Source organism: Atractosteus spatula, chromosome 2 (genome assembly GCF_055471065.1).
Source record: "Atractosteus spatula isolate fAtrSpa1 chromosome 2, fAtrSpa1.hap1, whole genome shotgun sequence".
Lineage (NCBI taxonomy): Eukaryota > Metazoa > Chordata > Actinopteri > Semionotiformes > Lepisosteidae > Atractosteus > Atractosteus spatula.
The window spans coordinates 51934543-51959810 of record NC_142707.1 but is presented as its reverse complement, the minus strand read 5'-3'; the positions used below and the strand labels follow the sequence as shown (position 1 = coordinate 51959810).

Genomic DNA, 25268 nt, shown 5'->3' with positions numbered 1-25268 from the left:
TTAGCTCATAGTTTCAGAAGACACCTGCTCACTTACTTCAAGCCCTGTGGATAAAAGGTTTGGATTTGACTGTTGTTTCTTATGAATGCATAAGTTCTGTACATCACACTGTTTATTATACCAACATATCCTAATTCAAAATGGTGGTCTGTGGATTTTAGTTCCTGCTGTTGTACCTTGAGTGGGGTACAGTATGTTACCTCAGTTGCTTCAGTCCACCTGTGTGAATGGGGACCAGCACTGCTGGAGATATTCCCTGCTGTGGACCAGAGTCCCTTCTTGAGATTAACACTTTAACACTTAGGAAATCAGGATGAGCTCTGGCCCTGTGTGCCACTGTGGTTTAGACATGAAAATTACAATTTTAATTACATAAGGTGATCTTTCCCCAAAATATTTATTATATACCATATATACATTACTTCAAAATTCTTTACTGCACAAACACTGGAGATCCTGCAGATTCACAGTGGATTTATTAATGGATAATAGCAATGGGAAAAATTTGTCTTGCTGGATGCTCACCGTTGAAACAGTCCACATATGAGTCAAGGAGGAGCGCTGTATGCACCCTTCCAAATGACAGATTTGGAATTTTCTATGTAATCTAACCAAAAAACCCTAGTATGATCTATCCCAGTGAACTGTTAAGAGTCAGACCCTTTTTATTTATTTGTCCCCTCTTCGATTTACAGCAGGTGCGATATGCATGCATATCTGCTGAGCAGGAGGCAGGCCCCTGTGTACGTAACTCCAGTCAGGCGCTCTGGACTGGACCGGAATCCTGAGGAATCCGACAAGCTGCTGGCTCCCCTAAAGGCCGCACGCACTCAGCGTCAGCTCTGCTCCTTTCTCCGACTTTTCCTCCATTGCAATTCCAAAACCAAGCTTTTCAATGCAGAAGTGTGCCTCGTTTAGAGACGAATAACATACAGAGAGGACTCTGCAAACAAACAGAGCAATCAGTACATTGGCATGCAGGCAGATGATGGAAGGCAGCTGTGAGGACTGAAGAGCCTCACTCACTGAGGGATTTCTAGGGACTGGTCATGGAACATGTCCACTGTTGTAAAAATCTAAGATATTCTTCTTCACCGTGTAGTGCGCACTGGTTTGCACTCTTATCACTAGCCTGGATTATGCTTTACAGCCTTTCAGATCAGCACGTACACTATCAGGGTGCTAAACAGAGACACACTAAGCTGAGGTACACACACAACACTGGGATCAGGGCAGGCTCACAAAATTCAGTGAACTGCTCTGATCAGTATAGGTTCCTCTCTCTTTTTCTCACTTTAACCTAGCTTAATTATTATTGATGTGGCTGACACCTTTATCTGAAGTGACTTACATTTGGACCCATTTGTACTGGTGAGTATTTTACCAGAAACAAATCAGGTCAAGGTCATGCTCGAGGAAACAGCAGCAGTGCTTCAACTGAGATTCAAGCCCACAGCTCTTTCTGCAGGCAGCACACATCACTGCCCTCCTCACACAAGGTGACAAAAGACAGAGAACTACTCCGCATCGTGCAGTCTTTTTACATTATTGCTATGGGTATTGTGTATAATATTTTTTTTAATTGAATAATCAAATATTTTATTCTCAATGTGTTTTAGAACTAGGAATAAAAAGAAACATTTTAATTCTTTGATACTGTATCCAAATTTCTAACGTTTCCATAACATTCTTGCCTCTTCCCAAGCACTAAAACTTGTTTCTGTACACTGCCAAACTATCTTGGAAGAAAAGACAAAGAAAGTGCTTTCCAGCACTATGACTGATTTCTGCTGTAACACAATTCTGAGTTCTGGTAACCTAAGGCTGATTCCATTAAGGGCCTATGAATCAATACGTGTATTATTGTTGTTTTCTCTATTTGGATCACATAATTGCTTAATTTTAAGTCCTTAGCCAACAAGTGATTGTACTTGTGAGTCATGACATGTTTAATGTTAAGAAGACAGTTTGCTATTGTAGGTAATGACAAAAAAAACAGACTTTAACACTAAATTTAATATGAAAAGGAATAAAAAGGTGATGCATATTAATCTCACGATTTGGCAAGAAACCACTAATTCATGTTTATTTAGATTCAGGATCATAACTTATATTTTACCTATCGTAAAAGCAATATGCCTCATTAGAACAATGGTTTAATATAAGAGATTACTTATATTAAAGTATACTTAAATATACTTTCAACCAGTCTGTCTGAGTAAGAAAGCTGTCAGGTCAGTGAGAGTGTGCAGCATCTAACTCACCATGAGCCGCCCTCCGTGTCCTTCGCTGCTCCAGCTGAGCCTTCAGTTCATCTGGGATAGAAAGAGAGATACACATGTAGAGCACAAGCCGGGACCCTAGACTTTGAATTAAAGGAAGAGGGCGCAGCAAAAAGAGAAAAAAAAATCAGACTACCCCTGAAATTATTTGATTAAAAATCATTACAGTTTACTAGGAAAGTCACAGAGAGTTTATTTTTTTTAACTCTGCATCCAAAAGTCAAGCCTCTGTGTAAAAAATTTAAAAACACATATGAATTTAACTGGAGATGTAGACCTGTGCAAAAAAGTCAGTCTGACAGATGCCCAACCTGTGTAAAAGTAGAAGAGCCAAATACAGGATACAGCAGTAGAGGCTTCTGGCCCATTTACAGCTTCTTGACTGGAATCTTGTTTAATACCGGGAACAGAAACAAGGGAGTTCCAATTGAAAATCCTAATTTGGACGGTCTTATTTTTTTCACTTCCTAAAGACTACACAACTGAACGGAGAAGGGGGTGCCCTTCTGTCCCGACCTGTGGAACTGGGGAGGGTTTCCATCCGCCTCTGGAAGGGAGGCGGACAGAAGCAGGCTGGTATGGGCGTGAGCGTAACTGTGGAACAAGGCACCATGGGACCAAGGCAGTTCATTGTAATCCCGCCAGGTCTCACCGTAACCTCAATTAACCGGGGCCTCTCTAGTTAAGCATTGTTTTATATGTGCTGAGACGTCAGGAAAGTGGGAGCCCTCCCAGAAGCTGTGCTCCCTAAATTGCTGCCATGTCTGTGCAGTCACGCTAGCTACTGCACCGCGTCTGTTTCAGGTTCAGCTCTCCGCAGAAATTGGAAGCAGCTAATCTGGAGAGGCAGTAAAACGTTAACAGCTCAGAGAAGAAGAAAGGAGAGAGCCGGTGGGCCTGCTTGGCAGGCCGCGGGCCTCGGGGGGCTGGGAAGTTTCAGCTGCGTGCAGCACGCTGTCAGTCCCCCCCGGTGATGGATGGGTTTGTGTTGGCGGCTGTTTATCGGAAGGCTCCTGATCTCTGAGGTATGGAAAAGCCATGAAACAGAAAAATAAAAAAAAAGTACAAATCTGCCAGCGTCCCCATCTTCAAAAGGCAGCGTACACAGTTTGACCCCGCTGAAAGGAAAAGAAAACTGGCACAAAAACAGCTGGTAAGCGTAATCCTTTTTTTTAAGATCACTTTATTGGCCATATACAATTTCTTGTATTAGGAATTTGTCTTTTCGCATACCCCAGCTTGCTCTCCGTGAGACACACGGACAGGGAGAGAAGCTTGGGGTCAGAGGACAGGGTCAGCCATTTATACGGCGCCCCTGGAGCAGTTTGGGTTAAGGGCCTTGCTCAGGGGCCCAACGGAGTAGGATTCCTCTGCCAGCCACAGGATACAAACCGGCAACCTTCCAGCCACAGACGCAGATCCTTAGCCATAGAGCCACCGCACCGCCCCAAAAAATGCTTTGGGGTCTGCGAAGACTTGTGGAATTGAACCCAGACCCTTACCAGCCACTGACCAGTGCCCTACAGGATGAGCCACAGCGCCTAGCTTTATTAGTTAATGCTAGTATTATGCCTTAAATTCAAGTATCATCATCTAATAGCACTATAGGGATAACTCACATATCATTCCACGCAGGAACTGATTCTTTAATTCTAGTACCCAATTTCTCATTTTAATGTTTCTGTTCTCTGCTTTTGAGAATATACAGGTACACGGCTCCAGTGCTGCTTTGCAGGCACCTGAGATAAGCACATGGAATGTTTTGACTCTGACTTCTTGACATTTTCCAAAGTTATCATCTCCACACTAAAAAGAGTATATAATATATTAAGTAAAAATAAGTAAGAGCTATAGACATAATAACTGAAACATTATAGTTTTTAATTATATAGTTTTTTATTTACAGACCTACTAGAGCAGTGAAGCTTTTGGTAATTCTCATGCATAAAATATGACTAATATAGTACATGGAAAAGGTTTGGATCTCCATTCTCTCACTCTAAAGATGACCAGAAGCTCCATTAATTAAAAATATATATCACATCTAAATATGTCACATCTAACAAATAATAAATCCTGTTGTGTGTACAATTGCAGTTTTTGCATAAGGAATGAAAGGCAATGCTTATGTATGAGTGAACACAATGCAAGCACTTGTAAATATGCTTTAAGGTATTGGTTGAATTGAGTGCAACATCAGGGCAAACCCCTTGTTCACGCTGTGTCTCACTTGTAACAGACTTACAGGTTATTCTTTACGGAAATGAATTTGATCACATGTAGCGCGTGCGTTCAGACACTAAACTCGAACCCCAGACACACCTCCATGTAACAAAACCACAAAGCCCAGACAAGTGCCAAGCCCACTGTGCCCCAGCACATGCTCTAGAGACCTGGGGCGTGGTGTCATGAAAACGAGACACTTGCATGACACCTGGTGCTTATACAGTCAAAATGCCCTCACCTTGAGGGGGACATGGTAACAGAATGGCTGAAAAATGAAAGGAGACAGTTCAGCCCATCTCTCCTGTACTAGCACTTAATTGATCGAGGGATCTCATCCAGACATTTCTTGAAAGAAGCCAGGTTATCAGCATAAACAACACGACATGAGTGGCTTATTCCATACCCTGGGAATGGGAATCTGTCAGGAAATCTGTCCCAGGACCCCGGACACATACAGTAGTTGGTTGACTGATGCACTGAATGCAACAAGACTAAACAGTCTGGCAGTGCTTATAAAATGGATTGTTGTCATGAAGAGGTATACGAAGGTCTGGAGAGAGCTCTGGAACTGAGTGAGGGTCAGGATTCTGCTGGTGGCACAGGTACAACACATGCACAAGTCATTTAGAGCTCTTTGGAGTCCGGGATGTGCAGAGTAACTCACACAGATTGAAAAGAGAATATGTTGCTAGGAGGCTGTAAACACAAAGAGAGAACCCCTGGGGGTGAAGCACTGTTGTTAACTGAAAGGAGAACAGACTGGATAGGGGGAGTAGCCTAGCAAAGCTAACAGAGTAGCGGAACACTTCAAGATTCCAAGACATAAAGCTATATATTACAAGTGCTGGAAAAAAGAAAAGTGGTCCCACATTTAAGCATCACCAAGCAAACTAATTCTCTCTTCAGTGGGGGGACGCAGTGGAGAAAAATGAGAACTCAGCTCAGAAGATTGGACACTTCTAAGACATTACAGCATGGCAGGTATTGCATGCTTTCAATGTCTTGTCATCTGTGCTTCTGACATTCGCCATCGTCAAAATGTCAGTAGGAAGCTGAAAACTGAGGTGTGCCCTCTAGAGGCAAGAAAAGGGTGTGAACTTTTTCTTTGCTCCATTCCTATCAGTGAGAAGGACCAATTCCAGCAGCTGACAGTGTTAATGATATCATGTCTGAAGTGCTGCTGTTGGATTTGCATGCCTATAAATGTTTTTTGCAGAACACAGTTCATTTAAGCAGCTTGAGTCAGCTCTGGTATCGTTTTCCCTCCTTATATCAACTGAAGCAGTGACCACAGGCATACATGTCTGGATTTTCCTATAGCTCATTAAGACAGAGAAGATTAGGGAATCTGACACAAGTATGCAAAATCCTCAAAAGCACTGGTAAAGTCAACACAGCCCTTTTCAGGATAAACAATGAAACATGAACCAGAAGACACAAGTGGAAATTATGTGAAAGTGTATTTAAAATGGAGAACAAGAGGCACATCTCTATACAAAGGGTAGTAGGAGTATGGTTTCAGCAACTCAACCATGACGTTGAAGCCAATTCCCTGGCTTCTTTCAAGAAACAGCTGTATGAGATAATTGGATTAATTGACTACTAACTACCAAAAGGGCTAAATGGACCGACTGGCATCCTCTCACTTGTAACTATTCTTATGTTCTTATGTGAAAACATTGGCTTGAATAAGAAAACCGACTTTCATATTCTTGTATCTGAAGCTCACAGGTGCACTGAACAAGCCAAAGGCTGTGTGTCATAATTCCTGACATAACACCTACATACTGTATGACATCTGCTCCTGCATCTTTCCATAAGTATCCAAAAACTGACAAGTGCCAAACAACAAAATCCTGTCAGAGCTTTAAACCTTCATGAATTGAGCTGGTGCAAACCAAGGTCAAAAGAACATTTCAAAGCACTGAATGCACAGGGACAGTCGTAGCTCATCATGGTTGCTTGACAGTCCAAGGGCAATTCACAGCTTAACAAAGTGCAGCAGCATAAGTCACCTTTTTCAGAAATATACAAGCCATTCCACTGCACAGACTTGTGTCAACGTGTTCAGTTGCATACAGTATGGTGAATTCATGATCACAAAATACAGTGAATTATTATTCACGTCCTTCCAACGCTGTCCCACTTGGTTGAATCATGTTTGGAAAGTTAAATTTTTTAATCAAAAAACACTCCTTTAGGGATCAAAGAAGATGCTGGCAAAAACTGCAAAGAAAAATCAAAGCTAAACTGTTGTATGTTGATTGTATTAGCATTCACCCCTATGGCAACCCACATTAGTTCTAGTGCAGTCCACATAAAAGTATTCAGTTTGAAAATAAGTTTCCCTTAAGAAAAGAATGTAGACATCATTTCTAATTCAACAAAACGGGACATTACAAGGGGGGGAGTGAATATGTACAGTATGTATGATGCTGTAATTGAAATGAGAATCATACGTTACATGCTAGGAGTAGTAATATACATGGAAGAGAGTGAAGATTTGAAGCAGGAGCATCTCTCTCAAGTTTGAAGCTGTTTGTTGTGGGGCTGCTGATGGAGAACCCTGCCTTTGTGCTCACTGCTAAATACAGTCTGACATGGATGTCTAAACACTTATCTTCCAGGTGGCTGGGACCCATCACATGCTTTACTTAAGTACTTTAGCAGAGTGAAACGCACCGAACAGTTTACATCCAAATTGCAAAACTAAGCAGATTGTTTTCTGCATACACTTTATAATTTGAAGCACTTAATCACAGAGCTCTTCAACGATGTGAAAAGATTTAAGCCTGTTCTCCATAAACACCGCAGCTCCTCAAACACTCTGCCAGCAGGAGCTTGCTCTCCCTATTCATCTTCATCCCACAATGTACACAAACACGGAGGGAGAAAACTGTTAGGGTGGCAGAGAGCCTCTCCAGTTTATGCATGGGTCTAGGACTCTTGTTAGCCAGCAATCTGAAACAGCTCTGCGACAAGCATTCTATAATAATGCAGTTGCACTATGCATTTCTTATATTCATCCGCTTCTTGTTATAAAAGAAAATGAACATCAATTACAGGGCACACTGCTGTGAGTGGAGCTGACTTTGGGCTGACAGCAGCTATTGAAAGGCAGAATCGACCTTAAAGAGCAAATTGGGAGGTAATCAAGGATAAAATGATTAACAGATCCTCAGTTCAGTCTGCTCCTGCTTTTGCTGGCACAGTTCATTTAGTGATATCTATCTATATCGTGTTTCAGTCAAGTGTTCCCACTTCCAGGTCAAGAAAACAAGTTATCACAGCATCACATTTTCATCTTGCACACTGGTGTGCTGCTGCCTAAGTGACTAATGCAATTGAAATTTATTTGCTGAGCTTGTCAGCATTGTGCTGCTACACAGACTCATAAACCCAAGAGACTAAACACTAGGCCAAAATTTATTCTTTGAATTCTTTCAGCTTGGTCTACTTTCAGGATATAAAACTTTAAGTTACTTGCTTACTGTTTAACATTTCTGGGAAAAAAAATCACTTCATGTGCTATATTGTTCTCCACAATCTCAGACAGACTGAACACTGTTCACAGATGCTGGAATGATCTGCCATTGACAGACTGAGCAACTCCACCACTACTCCAGGACTGGACAACCAAAGAAACAAAGCTACAGTGTATATGTAAAGTGCCAAATAACTGTGCATAATTTATATGCTGTACAGGCCATAAAATCTTTAAAAGGGTTCGATTTTTTTAAAATCGTGTCTTCTACAGCTGCAAAAATACATTGATCTCATCTCCAGGAGCAGTAAACTCTAGAGTGTTAAATGTCTAGAATGAAAAATACTTATTCAAAATCTGTTTTTTACTACCATGCAAACATGCCTCTTTCTATACAATGTCACCTCTACACAAAAACCACTAAATCAACAAGTACATGATGTTATTTCTGTAGTTTGGTTTTCTTTTAAAGCAAAGTGATTTCTTGTGCAGTTTCTATTTTGTTGTTGGTTCTGTTTTAAAGGAAAAGAACACAGGGCCATTGTTCAGGTCAAACTATGCTAAAAGGTTTTCACAGTGGACAGTGTGGCAATTAACAGTTACTTCACATGAAAAATGAGGTGTTAAAATCTTGTGTGTTGCCAAAGGAGTCAATGTGCCATTAGCAATTAATGAGAGAATACAGACTACTCCTGTATAGAGAAAAATATTGGCTCCAGTAATTTCCCAAAACAAGGCCTTGTATGTACTGTATATTACAAGATTCTGCTGCCCTCATTAGATAAAGTTTCAGACCGAGTGTTTTGGTGCAAAATGGTGTCACTTATACTGTATAGTGAAAAAGACTCCATGACCTATGAGCAGCATTTAGCAGATCCATGCATCCTTCCACTTAAAGATTTAAGGTTATAATTGTTTAAGATACACGTTTGTACCATTTAATATTACTTTAATGTGGTCCTGTGGTCTTTATTTATTTTATTATTATCTCATTCTAAGGTTTTAGAACTACAGTTCCGAGTACTATTACTACACAATTTTCCACTCAACAGTAAAACAACTGCTTGCTATACGAATGCATTCTCAATCATGAAAACACTAAGCCAGTGAATAAGTCGAAGAAGATCCAATGGATCCAATTTTAGTGACTGAATAATTTGCAGCACATGTTGCATTCCATGACTATTTCATGTGAGGTTGTTGAAGCTGATATACTGCCTTCCTTTAAGAAACAGCAGAATGAAAGTCTTGGATCAATTACTGTAACTACTAATTACCAAACAGGCGAGATGGGCTGAATGGCTCCTCTTGTTTGTACCATTCTTGTGTTCATATATCTGAAGGGATCACTGGCTGAGATCTGTAACAGCTGCTGCTGGGATGTTTTATTGCAAGGTTTTTAAGCTTCAATCAACATTTAAAAAATAAAGAGCTGTATCAAAAGCAAAAAAAAAACATTTGAAGGAAACCCACACTGGGTTCAAACTGTTTTCTTCTGAATTGAAGGGTGGTGGTTTCATCCATGCTGTCAAAACCCCAACAGCAAGTTTTACAGTGCTTCTTTGGTAGTGCAGGGATGTCTTAATTATTCGTTATGTTTAATTCTAATTACTATTATGTCCCTGCTATGCTTGCGCCTTGTCCTGACAGGGTAAAGGGCTTGTTTAGGCACTGGGACAGGGAGTAGGACATTTTCGTGCTGTGCCTGCGAGCTTCTGTTGATCTGCTGAGTCCACAGCTTGGCAGGCAGAGGATGTGCACAGCAGGGATCTGCAGGGGATTCATCTCCCCATCCCACTGACCGGCCCTGAGCCAGGGACCGCCTCTAGGCACAGACCTCCTGAAGCCAGGGCTGCATTCTTTGTTATAACGCAGGCCATCCATAATGTTTTAGGAAATAAACTTTGTGTTTGTTATAAATTATAGGTTTAGTTCAAAAAACCTCTACAAATATTTGTGAATGCCTGTGGCCAAGAGGTTAAATGAGATCAGCCACATTAATCTGTGGTAAGGCCACAAATCACTTAAGGATAGAAGAAAGCAGTAAAGCAAAATAATATATACAGTATATAATAATTAATTTTGGGATTCTAAAGAATCCCAATGAGCTCTATATATACAGTGAAAAGTGAAAGGATAGGGATAGTGAGGTGAAATTGATCATTTTTGTCATTTTCTACTAAAAGTTGTATTCCTGATCAATTAGATTTTTCCCTCATTAATATAAGGGCATTATTTTGCACTATATACAGTATACATATTGAGCCATGCTAGAACAACGCCGCTGTTGTGTTTAACCCCCCACCCCCCAAAAAAAAACACATTGACTTGTCAATGACAGAAGAGAAAGCAATTGTGAACATGAGAGCAAAGACAATTCTGATTGTGACCATCCCAGAGAGAATAGGCAACACTATGGAACATCTTGAAAAAGAAAGTAACTACTGGAGGGGCAAACAAGTAGGCAAAGACCAGACCGGTCACTCCCCGACAACACCGGCAGGTAACAGGAAAAATCATTAGAACTGTGAAGAAAATCCTTAAGTAACAGCCAAAGGGATTGCAGACAATCTGCTGTGTGCAGGGGTGAAGGTATCTCGATTCAATGTGTGCAGAAAACCTCCACAGGAGCATTACAGGGGCTATAGTGCAAGCTGCAAACCTCTCATCAGCACTAAAAACAGAAAGGCAGGTTAGAATTTGCAAAGACGTACAAAGATGAGCCAGAACAGTTCTGGAACAAAGTCTGATGGGCTGGAGAGAAGAAATTACATCTTTATCAAAGTGATGGAAAGGCAAAAGTGTGGAGAAAGAGAGGAAGTGCAGATGATCCTAAACTCACTTCCTCATCTGTGAGGCATGGTGGAGGTAGTGTCATGGCTGATTCTGGAACTGGCTCACTGGTCTTTACTGATGATGTAACGAATGATGGCCGTAACAGCAGAATGAATTCCGAGAAGTACAGAACTATCTTATTTTGTCCAAAAAATGGGCATCAAGAAGAGGAAGAAGTGGAAACATCAGAAGTCAATCTCCTGATTTGAATCCTATTAACATGCATTTTACCTTAGTGAAGAGGAAATCCCATTTATCCATATTCTAATCTACGTATCCAGGACAGAAAGCGTAATCTGGGGAACAAAGGACACAAGGCAGGATACACCCTGGACAGGTAGCCAGTGCATCGCAGTGAAGAGGAAACTGAAGTCATAAAGCCCCACAAACAAGCAACAGCTGAAAGTGGCTGCAGTTAGGTCTTGGCAAAGCATCTGAAAGGACCATATCAAGAGTCTGGTGAAACTGATGGGGTGATGGGGTAGAACAAAAATGTTTTTGTGTTCAATCCCATACCAACTTTAGGTCAGCATAAGTATTGGGAAAATAAATTCAAAATAAATTAAACTAATGTAAAGTTAGTATTTGGTCATATACCCGTTATAAGCAAAGACTTGCCATGACATTAAAGCTGTCTGTGATTTAGAACACGGGAGTGTTATTTGGTTAAATTACATCATTTATAGGGCCTGAAACACATAGACTAAGAAAAACTCAATTAATTAGGTATATGTAGGTAGATTAGATTAGAAATTTCACATTTGCAAAAAAGGCTGAACGCCCTTTGTAAGTAATGGAACATAGTTAAGGGAAATGGTATATCAAATCACAAAGTGAAAAAGGAATGAAGGTTTGCAAAAAAGTTTGCAAGTCTTGTAAACTGGAAACAGGATAGTATGCAAGCATTTAATCCTGACAATATTTTTTCAAGTGTTAGACTTCTGTCACATACAGGAAAGGTTTTTCAAAAGTGGATTGAGAATGAGAACCTATTTCAAACTTTCACATTTTTCTGAGCTCCTGTTAAAATGATTTCAGAATGTTACTTAGCACGCTGCATGAATTATATCCTAAAGATGGACATTACTTCCCAGCTCTTTCTTATTTTACTCAATTTAAAGTGTTTCTTACTTTCCAGCTCAAATAAAGTCTCCAGAAATATTTTTTTCTAAATCTGAAAGAGTGAAAATCACCCTAATGAAATCCAGATTTATCAAAAGCACGTATTAATAAGTTCAAAGGCATGGTTGCTGCCCTAAGCATAAAATTGCATTTTTTCTTCACTTCAACAGCTTATAATGCAATTAAAAAGAGCATTAAACAATCAAAGTTCAATTATGTTTTTACCTAAAACTAAGTTCCAAGCAAATAAATATCAGGATACAGTGCAGGTGGAAAAGCTTTTGGTTCTGTAACAATATTCTCACTGAATAGTTCAAGCCCATATGGAAACAGAGGGAAGGGAAAAAATACTTTTTGTTTCATTGACATCTTCTCAATAGATTGAATTAGCTATACAATTTGCATGCTCAGGATTTAAATAGCAGTGGTGCACATACGCATATCATTCCTGATCAGATTCCTCACATTGGTGACTTGATGGATTTATAAGATCCTGATGCCACTGTTTAATGTTTTAAATGGCCTTGTTCCACTGTATCTTTAGTATATTTTGTATTTTTTGCTGTCACACTTCACATATTCACCACAGTCTATAGACTGTGGTCTGTTATGCAAAGACTTCCGTCGTGCGGCTAGATGAGAAGTCTGCTGTATAAACCCACAACAGTGCAATTATCTCTCTAAGATTTTAAATCACAACTGTTTATACTCCATGAATTTCAATGCTTACTTTTCTCAATGTTCAGTACTGTTGCACAGTATGTTGCAATGCTCATCTCTTTGAGGTATAGAAAAATAAAAGTTATTACTATGAAAGGTGCTACATTGTAACGAATACTAAAACTACCATTACCGTTGAACTAGAGTATTTAACTAAACAATCCCCAACCATCTTCTGGTCTCACATTTATATTTGGACTTAAAGTTTTAATATGTTGGAATTATAAGAAGCTTCATCACTACCACATCACTTTCAATAAGCCCTTATTCCAATTCAGGGTCATGGTGGCCCGGAGCCTATCCAGGGAAGCACTGGGAGCAAGGCAGGATACATTGGCCAGCTTGTTCCATACTCCCACCTTTGTGTGAAGATGTGCTTCCTGTTATCAGTTTCAAATACATTTCCATGTAGTTTCCACTCTTTTCCTCTGGTTCATTGTTTCATTGCCTTTTCTGTAAAATGTATTGTATGGCGAATCTCTGATTCTGCTTTTGTAACTCTGCCAGTCTCAGCCTTAAGTATATCAAGTGTATTGGATGCCGGAAAGCTAAGAGGTTAACCAATGTTCCACAGGACATGAAGCCCTAAATCCCTGGACATCTGGTAAGAAGATTCAGCTTCTTGTTTCGCTCGTCCTGTGTCCTTAATCCTGGGAAGGCCATACATCACACAGCCTCTGACAAATATACCTGTTCCACCACTTTTGAAAGCAATTTGGAACGCGTGCAGTCCAACAGGATTCAATTCCAAACCTGTAAACCTTGCCAAACACAACATGAGCGCTTGGGGCTGGGGAGTGGGAGAGAGCTCCACTGCTGGGAGGAGGAGGCAATGCCTATCTTTTTTTGACTTTCTCTCATGTTCTGTCCTCTCTTTCACTCCTTCTATCTCCTCTGTGTCTCTACTAGCAAGGAAGTGCACCACCCATGCAGCCATCAGTATGTCAGACTGCGGATGGAGGTAGCCTCCCGGTTTATTAAAGACTGCAGTTCAACCACACAGAGACATGATGCTTTGTTTGGACAAGGCAAAACCAAATCATGCAACTGCAAATCTGCGCTCACGACAACTGTGGCTTCCTCTTGTTTGAGAAATGCAATAACTTTTGAAACATGGAGATTATTAAAAAGCATGACATGCTCTTAAATCATCTGCACATACTGCTACCAAAATTCAAATTAATAAGCACTTTACCATACAGACAGCATGACAGTTCAGGGAATAACAAGTACTGCTTTTAAGGTCAAATTCAAAAGTCTGCTGACTAAATCAAGGTTTGTTACAGCTTTAAACACAGCCAGAGAACAGAAAGAAAGCAAACCAGAATGGAGCTTAAATCAATGGACAGTCAAAATCTGTTAATGGATTCTTTCTAAAAATGGTGCACCTGGTAAATTTCCAGTTGCTATGGTGATTCTTTCCACACGCGTCTCTTAAGCAGCAGGAGCAGTTTGTGTGAAAAGCCTTCAAGTATATGCAGGACTCAGTCACGGACTACTCCAGTCACCTCCCAGTCGTCCGGCTCCACAGAAAACCACCCAGGCCACTGGGATGACATCATTTAGTGCACTTCTGAGGCTAATTACTAGCCTGAGATGATCTAGTTGTTAACTGGCTTATATTTCTGGTATAGAAAAACATTGTGCACAGTTGTTTCACATTGGCATGATAAAAATTTCAATTAAATTAAACATATATGGGACTTTAATGTATATGTACAAAGAGGTTACTTGGACCTGTTAGATATTATAAATTATATAAAATCCAAATTATATAGGATTACAAAATGCACACATCCATCACTTTTTATATATAGGTTGGCGCCACACATGCACTCATCCAATTGTTGAGGGCATGGTGAAGGATGATTCATCTGACCTCATCACATTTCTCCACCACCTGTGCGCCACTGCGCCACTGGACTCACAAATATGCAATTCCAGGGGAGATGTGTTTGTGGTATCCTGCGTTGTGGAGTTCTCAGAGGACTGTTTATAATGAAACAGTCTGCTCACACTACAGTTTGAAATTTGTAGTCAATTGATCTGCAGTTGCTCACCTGTTTTGCCTTGTGCTTTGAATTAATGCACAGATATCTCAATCCTGGACTGTGTGCTCCCTAACACGGTTGTCCTTTGCTGATGATGGCTTTCCCTCAGAGTTCCATGCTGACATCACCAACACCATTCCTTGTGAACATTCAGCAAGTTGAGCTCTCTTCGTTCTGCTTCATAAACAGAGGGTTAATAGGTGACCTAGTGAATCCAGCTGGCTTTTTCATAATCAACAGTCAAACATAAACCAGAGGGCACAGCAAAACTATGTGCAAATGTATTGAAAACCAAGAATAGAAGGCACTTCTTTACACAAAGTGAGGCAGTTGTATGGAACAAGACACCCAACCATGTTGCAGAAGCCCTGGTTTCTCTCAAGAAACAGTTGGATGAAATCCTGGAATCAATTAGCTACTACTTACCAAATGAGCTAGATGTGCCAGACGGCCTCCTTTCATTTGTAATTGTTCTTATGCTTTATTCTTTATTAGGCACCTTAACATGTTTTACAAGATTTAATGACTATCTATTTTAAGACATTGTGAGAATCTGTGAACCCATCCAATAAAAAATCTCAGCCTGATAAAACTGAGAACCAGATGAAGTCTGAATGCAAGAAACACTGCAACTTCACTGTGGCTTTACCGAGAGGGGCTAGTTATATAGTACCTGCTTTCATGAGTATAGTATTCTTCATTGATTGCTCCTTTCACGGGATGTCCCCGGATTGGTTTTCTATCAATTCTTCTTCACTCTACTTCTGTCCTGTTCCTAGTTCCCTGTGATTATTCATGTCTTTCTGGTGTGTCTTGTTGTGTAGCCATTTACTTCCTGTTTCTGCTCAGCATTGAGGTTCGGATGTCCTGAAACCCGCCCAGCACCAGGTCGTCATACGCCATTCTATACAGCATTTCGTGAACAGCTGAGCCCGGGTTAACCCCTGTCTCGCTGCTACGCATAGGGTCTTTTTCCGCTCTCCTGCCATTCCACGGTTCGTCCCTTCCGACATCCGTGACAGAAGCTGTGCCTTCTTTGACATCTGCAGCTATACAATTTGTCTTTTTGCATACCCCAGCTTGCTCTCCATGAGACACACAGATAGGGAGAGAGACGCTTGGGGTTAAGGGCCTTGCTCAGGGGCCTAATGGCCACGGGATTTGAACCGGCAACCTTCCAGCCACAGGCACAGATTCTTAGCCATAGAGCCACCGCACCGCCCCAGATGCATAGATGCGTTTATAATCACACAGAAAAAAATGTACCTATACCCCTTCCTGGCACACACTGAGAGGTGTGTAAATGTGTAACAGTGTTACTGTATTAGACATACATTTAGATATTTCACTCTTACTGTATGCGAAAATCCAGACAAAACATCTCAGAAATGACGTTTCATCCTTCAAAACAGGTACACTTCAGCCTATGTGTCCCTGGGGTGCTCGGCCTGTCAGACTTGCCTCGTTTGCTGTCCATCTATAGAGCTAATCACTGAAATAGTGAATAGCTCTAAAGATAAACCAGATACTAAGATGCATGATCCGCACTCTCTAAATCCTCAAAGTTAGAACAGCAGATTTCTTCAGAATAAGCAATGAAACATGAACTAAAAGACACAAGAGGAAAGCATGTGGAACTGCACTTAAAACAGAACAAGAGGCAAATGTTTACACAAAGGCTTGTGGGAGTACAACACAAGCGACTCAAAGTTGTTAAACCTTTCAAGAAACGGGAAACAGCTGGATGAGATACTCGGACTGATTAACTACTAATTACCATACAGGCAATCAATGATAGTGAGGAAATGACCTCCTCGTGTTTTTAACTTTTATTTTGTTATGTTCTTAAGAAACATCCCCATGTATCAGTGAAGGGTTTGGATGTTATTACACAAAATGAAGATCCTGATTAAGAAACAAACTCTGCAAGTCAAGCTAACTGGAAACATTTCCTTGCAGCAAGCGTAGCCTAGCCACATATGGAGACCGTGAAATAAGTTAAAACTAATAAAAAAACCATCAATCAGAGGGGATTCTTAATAAAATGCTAATTAGAAGAATCTGCTCTTAATTACAGAGATGAGAACAGAAGAGGAGGGGCCATAAAGAGCCACAGGCCACAGATTGCTAGCATCCAGGGCGTGCAAGTCGTCATGCTAATTTGATTTATATTATCGCCACTTTCGCCAAGCAAATTACCAAACTGCTCTAAAAATCCCGTAATGTCACACTAGGAAGAAAAAGATAAAGGCAGTTTGATGCCAAGAACCTCCTTAACATCCGCCCTGCCCGCACGCGTTCCTCCTGCACACCCTTCGACCTCTTCCAAGATGACGGCTCTGTGGTCAGAGCTGCTGAGCTACTGTAGCCCGTAAACTACGGCTGAGGGAGAGCTGGCCTGGAATTACATCTTCATCAGTGACTATTCTCGTTTGCATCTGGGACCAACAACCAGTTTAATCTGACAACACAGTACTGTACATTTACACGTGCTTGAAAAGACAATCAAAGGAAATGTGGGCCGTTCTGTTTATCCACTGAGCTGTAGTAGTACAGGCACTTAGAGATATGACCAGCAACTCCCTGACCCAGCCTTAGTCCACAAACACAATCACACCTCTTTTCTTCTTTTAGAAAAACAGAAAATAGTTTGAGCACAGAAAAGAGAAAAAGCAGACTACTTCATATGCAAATCCCTCTGAAGAAGAAAGATGTTAACCATTAACTGTAGTGAACTTGACACCTTTGTAACACAATATAGCCAAAACACTGAAAGCATTAATTCATTCAGTTAATTCAATTTAATTTTGCATACTGTAGAATAGTGATGGGAAAAGTAGTACTGCAGCGCCTGGGAAGTGGAACCTTTGTTCTTTCCAAACTATATACAGTATAATTATGCATATTGTAGTTTTTGGGGACCATTAACACTTTAGTTACATTTTCTGAAGAAATGTAAGAATTCTTAAATTTTACATCCAGGAAACAATGCATTAATACAGAATACTTAAAAATATTCTAAATTAGACAGGTTGTAAATTCAATGTAAAGTAAGCATATCCAATGTTTTTAGAAGTAAGAAAATACTGTATATACAGTATATGGATGGCACAGACCATAATGCAAAAGTTTTGCATTTAAGTAAAAAAAAAAAAGAGGCACCACTATACTGTAGAAATGGTGGCACAGATGTAGTGTATAAATGAAACAGATTTAGAGCTGTAATAAATTCTCTACAGACGTGCTGTAAAAATCAAAATGCAGGCAGAACGATGATTTGCACAGAGAAGAGAGGTTATATTGAAACCATACAATGCATTAGTTAGGCCACACCTGGAACACTGCAGGAAAAAAACTGAAGGAAAAGGACCACTACTGTAAGCGGAAGTCCTGAAAGACAGAACCCATTCCACAGCTGAAAAAGACGAGTTATTGTACCAAGATTTATAGGACAAACAATACTAATGGGTGACAGAGTGGAGTGGAATTTAGCATTGCTGCCACAAAGTTCTAAGGGGCTTGGTTTGATTCCAGAGTTCTTCTTTGCCCATCTAGTTCAAGTTCAAGCTCTTATTTAGTAGTTAATTGATCAGAAGATCTCCTCCAGCTGGCTCCTGAAAGATCTGAGTAGCTTGTTCCAAACTCCTACCACCCCTTTGTAAAAATAAGAGCCTACAATGCACTGTAGTAATGTGACCATCTTTGCATGTGTAGATATGACCTTTACCCTGTTATTAGGTCCAGTTTTTTCTCTTTGCCAATTAGGGGGAGAATTAGCCAAAGAGATTACGTTCCTAAATGCAGCCCATCCTAGAGTTCAATTTCGCGTCTAGCCTCAATCTACTTCCCGCTGCCATGAGATTCAGTGTTTTAAAAACGACATTGTCCCCTCCTGGCTAAGGCAGCTCCCATAATCATCTGGAAGATACACTCTACCTGTCAAGGATATTTTACACAAAAAAAGTGCTTACGGAATAGTCATAAAACCACTAGTTTCAGGCCAATAAAAGAAACGGGCGGAAGAGAAAGGCTTTGTGTCAGCGCAATGGAAAATAAAACTCAAAAACAAAAAGGCAAAATGCACTCAGGGGACCGAGAACAGCACAGCAAAACCGTACAAGTTTTATTCCTTCATTATCACAGCTTGCTTTTGCGGCAGGGGGGCAGTCTGGGGATTCAGGTCACGTAAATTCTGCACGACATCATGCATGTTTTCAATTAGGGTAATTGCGATAATAGTTTGGTGTTAACAGCCAATATTTTATTTTTCATGGCTTAACATGGAAACAAATAGAGGCAAACTCACTGCTGAGTCTCACCCCTCTGATCTGACCTCTGACCTACATGCCTGTTTTATAAGGCAGCCCGTGGTCCTCATCCCATTTTATAACTAATCAACCATAAAAAAGAGGCAGAATGCTGGAAGCAGGGAGAAGAATTCTTCCATAATTGTCCAGGGAGGAAAGGAAAATTCTGTCTGGAAATACAAATTCACCAACTTTAGCTTAGTTCCCTTGACTTCTTTCTCATTAAAGACAGAAATGAACTACCTGTTCATCACATACTGCCATCCGAATTGCACGGTGACACTGAACAAGTTAAAGGCTTCATACAAGGCAGTAGTTCATTTCGTTGCAATTTCAAAAAGAATGATACAATATGGCATGGCAACCAGGTACCACATTTGAAAAACAAAAAAAAATAGATTTTTGTTTCTTTCTAAATGTCCTGGTTTTTCATGAACAGAGACCGATTTTAATTCCAGAAGAGGAAGCTATATAGATGCCCTAAACACTATGTTGTCTGGATAACTGAATTGCTCCATTGGTGAAATATGAAATCAGAATCCTTCATTACAATTGTTCAATTAAAAAGAATCAGTTGAGTATATTTTGTGTCTTTACAAAGTTCAGCAAAATTGAGATGACAAACTGGTATTACTTAAACTTACCATGGTTTTGTAAATTTTTGGCAACTTCCTTAACAGGCAGAGCACGTCTGTGCCTGTGCTCTAAACATTACTTTGAAAAATGTATTCTCAGTCCTTAGAAACTCAGGTGCACTTAGTAATTTATTTAATTAATTAAATAGTATAGTATGTGTGTCAAAACATACCCTGCTGCCGGCAGTTTGGATCCAAATGTTATGAGGTGCCTCATGCTGTTTTGTGACCTGCTGAGCCTGCTGCCCTCTGGCAGTCCAAGGGAGAGGCTCAGGAGAGCTTATCTGGACATTTGTATCACATCGCCAGAGAGAATAATACCCTCCTCTAGAGAGGACTGTGCCGTATGAGTGAACAGATTGTGTGTGAAGAGGCAGTGTGTGTGAACAGGTATGTGTTGAACAGATTGTGTGTGAAAAGTCAGTGTGTCCTCTGGAGAGGGCTGTATGTGTCAACAGATTGTAGGGGCTCTAGAGATGCTGTGTGTGTGAACAGGCTGTGTGTGATGAGGCAGACTGGGTGTGTCAACAGATTGTAGGGGCTCTAGAGGTGCTGTGTGTGTGAACAGGCTGTGTGTGATGAGGCAGACTGGGTGTGTCAACAGATTGTGGGTGCTCTAGAGATGCTGTGTGTGTGAACAGGCTGTGTGTGATGAGGCAGACTGGGTGTGTCAACAGATTGTGGGTGCTCTAGAGAGGGCTGTGTGTGTGAACAGGCTGTGTGTGATGAGGCAGACTGTGTGTGTCAACAGATTGTGGGTGCTCTAGAGAGGGCTGTGTGTGTGTGAACAGGCTGTATGTATTCTGCAGAGGGCTGTGTGTGTAAAAGGCTCTATATGTAAACAGGTTGTGTGTGCTCTAGAGATGGCTGAGTACAGTATTTGAACTGGCTGTGTGTCATCCAGAGAGCTGTGAGAGAGAATATGCTGTTTTACTATCATCAACTGATGACTGGGGGTTCTGTTTCTTGGGTACTACCGCACATCAGTATTCATTTTATATATATATATGATATCATGTATCATGCTTTTTTGCCATTTCTAGGTCCACTCAATAATATAAATAATGCTAATACAATATTTCCTTTGTTAAAGGCAAATATTATCCCTGGGTCTAACTGTCTACTGAGTTAAAGAGCATCAAGCTTGTCTTAACTCAGTGGCACACAGATGTTCCAAGCTCCCTTCACTACAAGCTGGTGAAGGTGTCTGTCCAAACCAACACAACCATGGTCCAAGACCTTAATGTCTTTGTCTAAACTCATCCTCGTCACAGTAAATGACACCAAAGAGTGAAAATAAAAATTTCCAATGTCAAGTGACAAGTTGAATTATGAGCACACTGTCCTGCAGCTAGCCTGTAAATATGCTAAAAGCAGCAGAATCCAGATTCAGGTGAGAAGAGATACTTACTGACTCTACCCCTGGCCTTGTTCACCTGTTCCCCCAAGGCCTTGGCTTCAGCAAACCTGTCAGAGAAACGCAGAGGAGGCAAGTCAATAGCACAGTCACCTCAGTAGTCAGCATTTAAGTTGAGTTAGTCTGCATTGTGGCTACCGTGCAGTCTGATCACTATGACACACGCACAGATATTGCAGTGCACCGTGAAAACTGATCACACACAGCTGCTGAAATGCATTGTGCAGCCTGATCACAGTGAAGACACACACACACACACACACACACACACACACACACAGGTACTGACGTTCACTGTGCAGCATGAAGACTGTGACACACACACAGGTACTGCAGTGCATTGTGCAGCCTGATCACTGTGACACACACACACAGACACTGAAGTACTGTGCAGCCTAATCACAGTAAAGACACACACATGCACTGGAATGCACTATGCAGCCTGCTAAAGACTAAGGTTCATGTGAACTATAGTGTAGAAGTTACATTAGGGTTTGTGCATTAAAAACATAACTGATGGTTGTGCCTATAATGTACTCATTCAGCACCTCTGCGAACCAGTGCGTGCCATAGAAAGCTGTTGTGTGGCACCAGGGCACATGTTCGTGGCATACAGTGAATCCACAGGAAGAACTCATGCCCTGCAGAGGCATGGCGCAAACCTCAATGCTTTTGGAAACACAATTAATTGCAGACTTTGGGAATCTGGACACTTAAATCATGCCAACATCAAAAGGACTGGAAGGGGAAATGAAAAATAAAAGGCATTATTACACCCTGGGAATGATTTACTGTACTCCTCCAAAAATCATAATTCTTTTGTTTTCTGTCTTTTTCATACAAAGTGTGGTTTTATATCCCGTGAGGAGAGACGAGGAGAGTCAGCCCAGCAGAGGCTCCAGACACCAGTGTAGTCTGGGCTGGATGTTCTCTCGTTCTTCTGCTGGCTTTTTTTAAAGTTCAACTAAATTTGATTTATCCTGTTTTCTGCTACAAAGAACGAATCCTACAAAACCAGTTCTGCAAACAACAGAACCTAGTCCTAGCCAAGCATCTTCGCTGCTCCTGCTCCCCAGTCACCTCTTGTGACTGAATGACAGCAATATCACAGGACACACAGGCTCAGCCTGTCTCTGCGTGACTGCACAGCATCAAGAGATGTTGAGCGGTACACAATGTGTACCTCCCTAGCCCATAGCAATACAAAGCAATACGTGACCCACTCTATGGTATGCTCATGCCAGATCAGGTAGGATTTTGAAAGATAAATTTATTTTTTTTCTTTACAGGCTGTCTGCAGGACAGTCGAGAGGCATCATCGAATGACATGATCTACTGTCATCTCCTTTCTAATCTTATAGCATTCTGAATCACAGAGCAATTAATATCCCGATGAGCATATTGTATGACTCTGAATATGTTTCTGTGTTCCCACCTGACTCACTCTTTAAAGTAATGTGCTGTCAGCTGTAGAAGAAGATATGCTGAGTAAGCCCTAGACTTGGTGCAGATCTCACCTTATATGCCAACACTTCATAGGATTTGCACTTTGTAGTTTTTAACAAAGCCTATCAAATTCCACACACAATATTAGCATTACTACTACCTATTCTCTGAAAGAGATCATCAGATCAATCAGCTGCTAACTATCCAGCAGGCTAGATGGGCAAAATGGCCTCCTCTTTTTTGTAACCTTTTGCATGTTCTTAATATGAGGCCATGGAAATAGTTCCTCAACAGGAAGAGTTAGCACTGCTTATTTTTGTCTTTTAGCAATGGGCCCACAGCAACATATGAAAACGAAACAGAAATTAAGTTCGTTCAGATTTCAAGGTCATACACAACATGAAGCTCAAACCTGTGCTAGTTTCTTCATGGCCCTGGTGGCCTGCACTGCCAAAATCATGCACTCTGCGGCCAGTTTCTCATGTGGAATTCATAACCTTGCTCACAAACACTGAAGGAATCATAGCCAATATTTTCACCTTATCACTTTTGTGGATGGGGCTGGGTAATTTTGGAATATAAGATTCGGAAACCTAATCTTGTCGAGTCTGTTTTTTGAAAGCCGCTCGGAGTGCTTATTGCATGATCAAGCAATCCCAGGCTAGCCTTGACCTCTCTTAGCACACACAGCTCTCCCAACGGGAACATCACCTCTGTTTGAGTAGGGCCTTGTTGTCCTCAATGTTGATTCTGTCCTCGTGGTCCCTCCGAAATATCTCGAAAGCCTCCTTCCGTCCCAGTGACATCTCCACCTCTACAAGAATGACAAAAGACAAGAAGGACAACATGAGACGACCCACTTCCCACAAGCTGCCCTCTTCAGGAAGTCCTCAGCAGGCAGCATGTTCAGAAAGCCAACAGGGGGACTGCCTGTGTTGCAAAGTGAGGTTACTGAAAATAACTTGTGATTCGACTGTGAAATATAAAATTAAAAATAAGAATATATATTTTCTATTATGCTGACAGATACATCCAAGAATAGTTCAAGTAGGTAGCTGTGTCAGATAGATAGATAAGACTTTGTTGATCCCAAAGGGAAATTGAGGTGTTACAGCAGCCCAGCCCAAGACAAGCAAAAACAGAAATCAGAATACACTAAAAATTAAAATAAAATAAGTACAGCAATACAAGATAAAAAAACAATAAAATATGTGCAAAATGTGCATAGGTACATACAGACTGAGTGTCCAAAAAGTACAATAGTGCAACATGCTGTCCATAGACGAGCAGATGGAGGGCTAACAGTCCTAGTCTAGGGCAGTGTTATACAGTACACCCTGACAGCCGCCGGGAGGAAGGACCTGTGGAAACGTTCCCTTGAACACCGTAGCTGGAGCAGTCTGGTGCTAAAAGTGCTCCGCTGCCTAATAACAGTCCCATGTAGTGGATTTAATGATGGCTGTGAGCTTGGTCAGCATTCTCCTCTCCGCCACCACCTCCGGGGGTCAAGGCTCAGCCCCAACACAGAGCCAGCCTTCTTGATAAGTTTATTGAGCCTATTTGCATCTCTTGTCATGATGCTGCTGCCCCAGCACACAACAGTGTAGAAGATGGCCGCTGGCACCACTGATTCATAAAAAATGTGTAGCAGTGTTCCACACACACCAAAGGACCTGAGCCTCCTAAGAAAATAGAGTCGGCTCTGACCTTTCTTGTACAGGGCGTCAGTGTTAACAGACAACTCCAGCTTATCATCCAGGTGTACCAGGTGTTTCTTTTCTTCTCTTTTCAGCATGGAATTACATCCAAGAATATTTTTCTTCCTGTCTTCTGTCAGGAGTATAATGTCATGTCATTTGCTAAACTGCTTTATACCATACGGTGTTGCGGGAAGTCGGAGCCTACCCGGCAAGCAACGAGCGCAAGGTAGTGTAAACCCTGGACAAGTGTAAGCCAATCATACATGGGGACAATTTGGAGGCCATGGTAAAGGCCGAGGGGGGAAATTTGGCCCAGACATCAGGATAACTCTCTAGTCAGGACCTCAGTTTAACGTCTCATTCGAAAGACAGCACCCACCACAGTATAGTGTCCCCACCACTATACTGGGGTATTAGGACCCACACAGACCGCAGGGTGGGCGCCCTCCGCAGGTCTCACTAACACCACTTCCAGCAGCAACCATAGCTTCCTAAAAGGTCCCCCATCTACAGTGGTGTGAAAAAGTGTTTGCCCCCTTCCTGATTTCTTATTTTTTTGCATGTTTGTCACACTGAAATGTTTTAGATCATCAAACAAATTGAAATATTAGACAAAGATAACACAAGTAAACACAAAATGCAGTTTTTAAATGAAGGTTTTTATTATTAAGGGAAAAAAAAAATCCAAACCTACATGGCCCTGTGTGAAAAAGTGATTGCCCCCCCTGTTAAAACATAAATCAACTGTGGTTTGTCACATCTTTGGAAAGCTGAGTTCAATTTTTCTAGCCACACCCAGGCCTGATTACTGCCACACCTGTTCTCAATCAAGAAATCACTTAAATAGGACCTGCCTGACAAAGTGAAGTAGTCCAAAAGATCCTCAAAAGCTAAACATCATGCTGCGATCCAAACAAATTCAGGAACAAATGAGAAACAGAGTAATTGAGATTTATCAGTCTGGAAAAGGTTATAAAGCCATTTCTAAAGCTTTGGGACTCCAGTGAACCACAGTGAGAGCCATTATCCACAAATGGCGAAAA

The 25268-nt window shown here is 41.1% G+C and overlaps 1 protein-coding gene across 1 annotated transcript in view; it reads right to left on the bottom strand.

Moving 5' to 3' along the window:
• kif6 (kinesin family member 6) overlaps positions 1-25268 on the bottom strand; it is a 124789-nt gene that overhangs the window by 21651 nt on the left and 77870 nt on the right. Inside the window, exons 14-16 of the mRNA XM_088905286.1 lie at positions 23237-23339; positions 21074-21129; positions 2265-2315 (exon numbers count right to left, since the gene is read on the bottom strand). Of these exons, the coding sequence (XP_088761412.1) occupies positions 2265-2315; positions 21074-21129; positions 23237-23339 (210 nt within the window). The remainder of the gene's footprint in view (positions 1-2264; positions 2316-21073; positions 21130-23236; positions 23340-25268) is intronic.